We start from the raw sequence: 5,044 nt of genomic DNA, 5'->3' as shown, positions 1-5,044 counted from the left end.
TAGTGATAACAAGTCTTCAAACTTGGCGTTATGCCCGGATGTGGTTGCATCTTCTTTCCCAGTTTCTCAACAGTATAAGGAACCTCAACTTCCTAGCATAAGCCTGACTGCACCACACATAACGGTTGGACAGTAATGTTAAAAACAGCTTCTATGTTAAATCTAGCTCAATTCTAGATTAAAAATAATATATATAGAAATGAATCTTGGGGATCAATTTTTTTTTTTGTCAAAAAGGGTTTCGACTTGCTCCGAGGAAGAAGAGAAGTGAGAATAGGCAAATTTACTCAAGTGATGGTGAAAGTTACAAAGCTTGTGACTTCACGTCCAATTGTGGTCTTCTGCGTCCTGGTAATTTTTATTTCTTCTAAATTAAACACATCATCGTTGGATGCTCTTTTGATTTTATTATAAAGAACAAGAAGACCTTAACTTAATAAATGTTTTGTTGTGTTCATACGATATATGATTCTAATCTCGTTTTTTTTTTTTTTGGTTTAAATCTTGTTTAGCTTGTATGTAAATTATGTATAATCTAGGTTTTGTTCTTTCTTCCATTTTCCTCGATGGAGTTTTTAGCTTAGGGCTTATTTATTTCAAATACCCAAGTACCAAAAAACTGATCATGTATATATTTTTATTGAATAAATTTGTAGGGATTTCTGGTCACTATTTTGGGGTGCATATCGACCTCGAATTGGCTAACAACAACGGAGAGCCTAATAAACGACGTCGCTTCATTCACTGAAGATCTCCGGTCAAGTCTAGTTTCGGAGTTTGAAAACATCGGAAAATTTTCACATCCCAAGACAAACTTATCTACAATTGGTTTAGCGGCAGTCATAGATTCTTCTTATCTCACTAACAACGATACTGGTTTCACAGACATTCAAACACAGGTTGTTAAAAGTCTCAGTTTTTTTCTTTGATCATAACCTTTGGGACTAATTTGAGTTAAAATAGTAATTGTAATTTTGTGCTGTTGTTGTTGTTCTTCTTCTTCAGATCGCACCATTGTTGTTTGAAGCATATTCAACGATCCCTCAAGTCTCGCAAGTTTCGTACATTAGTAGGGACGGTCTCTTGTTTTCTTTCATTAAAGCAGATTCAGACACAAGTGTCGCTGTTTTTGCCAATTCTTCGTCGAATTCTTCAAGTGGTGGAGACTACACTTGGTACACTCAAACCGTTGATCAGATAACCGGTCGTCTCAACGGGAACGCAACCAAATCTCAGCCGTTAGATGTAACCCACACAGATTGGTTCCAAACAGCACAGAGAAATAATTACACTACCGCCTTTCTTGGAACTAGTTTGGGAGGAGGAGACAACGAGACTCTGATTCAGAGCGCGGTTAGCTTGTTCAGCAAGAAAGGTGTTGTTTTGCTAGGGTTTTCGGTGAAGACTTTGACCGATGTTTTGAGCCGTCTGAGTCTACACGGCGAAGAGTTTTACATGTGGACAAAGTACGGGACGGTGCTTGTTCGTCAAGGTTCACTGAATGCTTCTCTCTTCATCTCCAATGGCTCGATTTGCTTCGGTGGTAGAGAATCTAAATCCGTCAGGTCTCAATGCATACCCGAAAATTGCAGTTCCAGTGGCTACGAGGTGGAGATCAAAAGATCAAAATTCCAAGCTTTTTGCTCTCATCTTGAAGTTTCTGGCGTTCCTCTGGTAAATGATGAAACATTATTTTATATTTTCACTTCGATGCAGTAACATGAATTCATCAGTCCAGTGTTTCTCAGCTTCTTCCAATGGTTCTTTTTTTTTTATGTCCGAACCAGAGATACACAGTCATGTTTCCAAACGATGGAGGAGCCACACGCATCAAGCACCAAGCGAAAAAGGCCTTGTATCAATTTTTTGTGGTGACGATATTTGTTGCCTTTGGTTGGCCTGTGTGGTTTGTGTTGTTTATGGTGCGAGCAACAAGAAGAGAGATGCATATGCGTGCAACGCTGATAAACCAAATGGAAGCAACACAACAGGCTGAGAGGAAGAGCATGAACAAGAGTCAAGCGTTTGCAAGAGCTAGCCACGATATTAGAGGTTCTCTTGCAGGGATCAAGGGTCTGATTGATCTATGTCGTGATAACGTTCATCCTGGATCCGACCTAGACACCAATCTCAAGCAAATGAATGTATGCGCCAAGGATTTGGTTGGTAAGACAACATCTGTCTGATTCTTTAGCCTTTTTCTTAATTAATGCCTTCTTCACTTTGTTCTCTAACAGAAAAAGTCTTACTCATGTTGTTAATTAAATGAACAGCTCTGCTCAACTCTGTTTTGGACATGAGCAAAATCGAAAGCGGGAAGATGCAGTTGGACGAAGAAGAGTTCAACTTGGCCAAACTTGTTGAATACGTCATTGATTTTTACCATCCCGTTGCGATGAAGAAAGGCGTTGATGTGGTTTTGGATCCGCACGATGGCTCCATTCTCAAATTCTCGAATGTGCGAGGAGATAGTGGCAAACTGAAGCAGATTTTGAACAATCTTGTCAGCAATGCTGTCAAGTTCACAGTCGACGGGCACATTTCGATCAGAGCTTGGGCTCAAAGGCCGGGTTCCAAAAGCTCTGTGGTCCTGGCATCGGGCCCTCAAGGAGTTGTGTCCAAGTTTTTTAAGTGTATGTTCTGCAAGAGTAAAGACCAGACAGAAATATCGAATTCCATAAGAAACAATGCCAACACGATGGAGTTTATGTTTGAAGTGGATGATACAGGTAAAGGGATACCTATGGAGATGCGTAAATCGGTGTTTGAAAACTATGTTCAGGTAAGAGAAACAGCTCAAGGACAACAAGGAACTGGACTAGGGCTTGGGATTGTGCAGTCTTTGGTAAGCAATTGAACTCAAAACCTTGGTTCTAAAACAGTGCATCTAAATGGTTTCCATTTCTGGTTTATAGGTACGTTTAATGGGAGGGGAGATAAGAATCACTGACAAGGCAATGGGAGAGAGAGGAACATGTTTCCAATTCAATGTTTTATTGACAACATTAGAGTCTCCAGTGAGTGACATGAAAGTGAGACAGGACATCGAAGCAGGAGGTGATCACATATCCACGCCCAACCTCGGGCTGACTGTAAACACTTCACTAGGAGGAGGTAGCATGAATATACGCAACCTGAGTCCTAGATTCAACAACTGTCTCACCTCAAGTCCAAAGCAAGAATGTTCTAGAGTGGTTCTCCTTTTAAAAAATGAAGAACGCAGAAGAGTTACTGAGAAATACATCAAGAATCTGGGGATTAAAGTTACAGTAGTGGAGAAATGGGAGCATTTGAGCTATGCATTGGAGAGACTTTTTGGATTTTCACCTCAGAGCTCCATGGGAAGAGCAGAGTGTAGTTTGTCATGTCCGAGCGCAAGGGAGTTACCTTTGATTGGCATGGATGGTATTGATTCAAGAAGCCAACTTCCTAAAAGGCGAAGCAACAGTTTCAATGCAGTTGTCCTTTTGGTGATTGATACAAAAACTGGACCATTTTTGGAGCTGTACGATGTTGTCAAGCAATTTCGTAGAGGCTTGCACCATGGAATAACCTGTAAAGTTGTTTGGCTTAACGAATCGAGCACCCGTGTAAGTGAGAGAGGGGACATTAGTTGTTCCGGACCCTTGCACGGATCGCGTCTTACGGAAGTCTTGAAGATGTTGCCTGAATTTGGAGGAACTGGGGTAAAAGAAACAGGCACTGAGCTGCAAAGGGAATCACTGCTGAGACATTCTTTTGTTGCAGAGACATCACCAAAACATAATTTCCAAGAAGAGGGACCAAGCTCAGGGTTTAACAAAGAGTTAGGTAAGACAATAACGGCACCAACAGCTTCAGAGAGTGAGACTTTGTTCAAGTCAGTGCGTACCGGTGGAAAGCCTATTGGGAACCCAGAGGAAGAGCAAGGGACTTCCATGCCAAGTAACGATGAATTCTTGAGAGGAAAAAGAGTTTTGGTGGTCGATGATTGCAGGATAACAATCAAAGTTGCTACAGGAAGGCTGAAGAAGATGGGAGTCTCTCAGGTCAAACCATGCTACAGTGGAAAAGAAGCTGTGAGATTAGTCACTGAATGGCTTACACAACGAGAACAACAAGGATCAGTAAATAGGCTTCCGTTTGACTACATATTCATGGACTGTCAAGTAAGTTTAATGATTAACCCTCCATATAACATGTACAATCGCAAATATATATATAGGTCACTCTTAATAAGTGGTGTTCTGCACAGATGCCAGAGATGGATGGATACGAAGCAACTAGAGAGATCAGGAAAGTGGAGAAAAGTTATGGTGTGCATATACCAATTATAGCTGTATCTGGTCATGATCCTGGTTCAAGGGAAGCAAGAGAAGCCATACAAGCTGGAATGGACGGCTTTTTAGAGAAAGAAATGAAACAGGACCAACTTGCAAGCGTCATCAGAGAAGTCGAAAGCAAGATGAATGCACAAACAACTCTATAGTAACTAGCATTTTTTCTAATACCATTAGTGTTTTCTTTTCTCTTTCTCATGCATATATAGAAATGTTGGACAATATATTTTATTATTAGTATGACAATGTTATACCAGTTTTCTTCTTCTTCTAGTTTATTCTGAAATAAGCTTCCGTTGCACCAAAAATATTTGAGAAGAATATACATTTAGCACTTGAGATCGAGACAAATGAAAAGCAAGCTCCATCGACAATTATGAGCAAAGTCAATTAACTCAAAAGACTTAAAAAAAAAATTGACTATCACATCCAAATGTTAAAAGATTCAATCAAAAACAAGGGGTACCTTTGATGAGAAAAATAAATAGTAAAGGAGCATAAAAACTATGTGAAGTGAATACCATACTTGTTGAACAAGGAAAGAAGATACAAAAACTCTTGTTGTGAAAGCTTGGAAGCTCTCTTCTCCTCGAAAGCACCTTCCTTCAACACATTTATAACTTTCTCCTTGAACTCAGATTTTTCACCTCCGTCTCCATCTACTTCTCCTCCATCATCCATGTCCATATCATCGTCATCCACTTCATTGTAGTCATCTTCGATTG

The 5,044-nt window shown here is 40.1% G+C and overlaps 1 protein-coding gene across 1 annotated transcript; it reads left to right on the top strand.

Annotated features, from left to right (window-relative positions):
• On the top strand, positions 295–4,468 carry LOC104699499 (histidine kinase CKI1-like). Its single transcript, XM_019246462.1, has 7 exons — positions 295–351; positions 657–899; positions 1,006–1,674; positions 1,788–2,166; positions 2,274–2,845; positions 2,916–4,148; positions 4,235–4,468. The coding sequence occupies exons 1-7, from the start codon at positions 295–297 to the stop codon at positions 4,466–4,468; spliced, it is 3,387 nt and encodes a 1,128-aa protein (XP_019102007.1).

Source organism: Camelina sativa, chromosome 6 (assembly GCF_000633955.1).
Source record: "Camelina sativa cultivar DH55 chromosome 6, Cs, whole genome shotgun sequence".
NCBI classification, from domain to species: Eukaryota; Viridiplantae; Streptophyta; class Magnoliopsida; order Brassicales; family Brassicaceae; genus Camelina; species Camelina sativa.
This window is presented reverse-complemented; position numbering and strand designations above follow the sequence as displayed.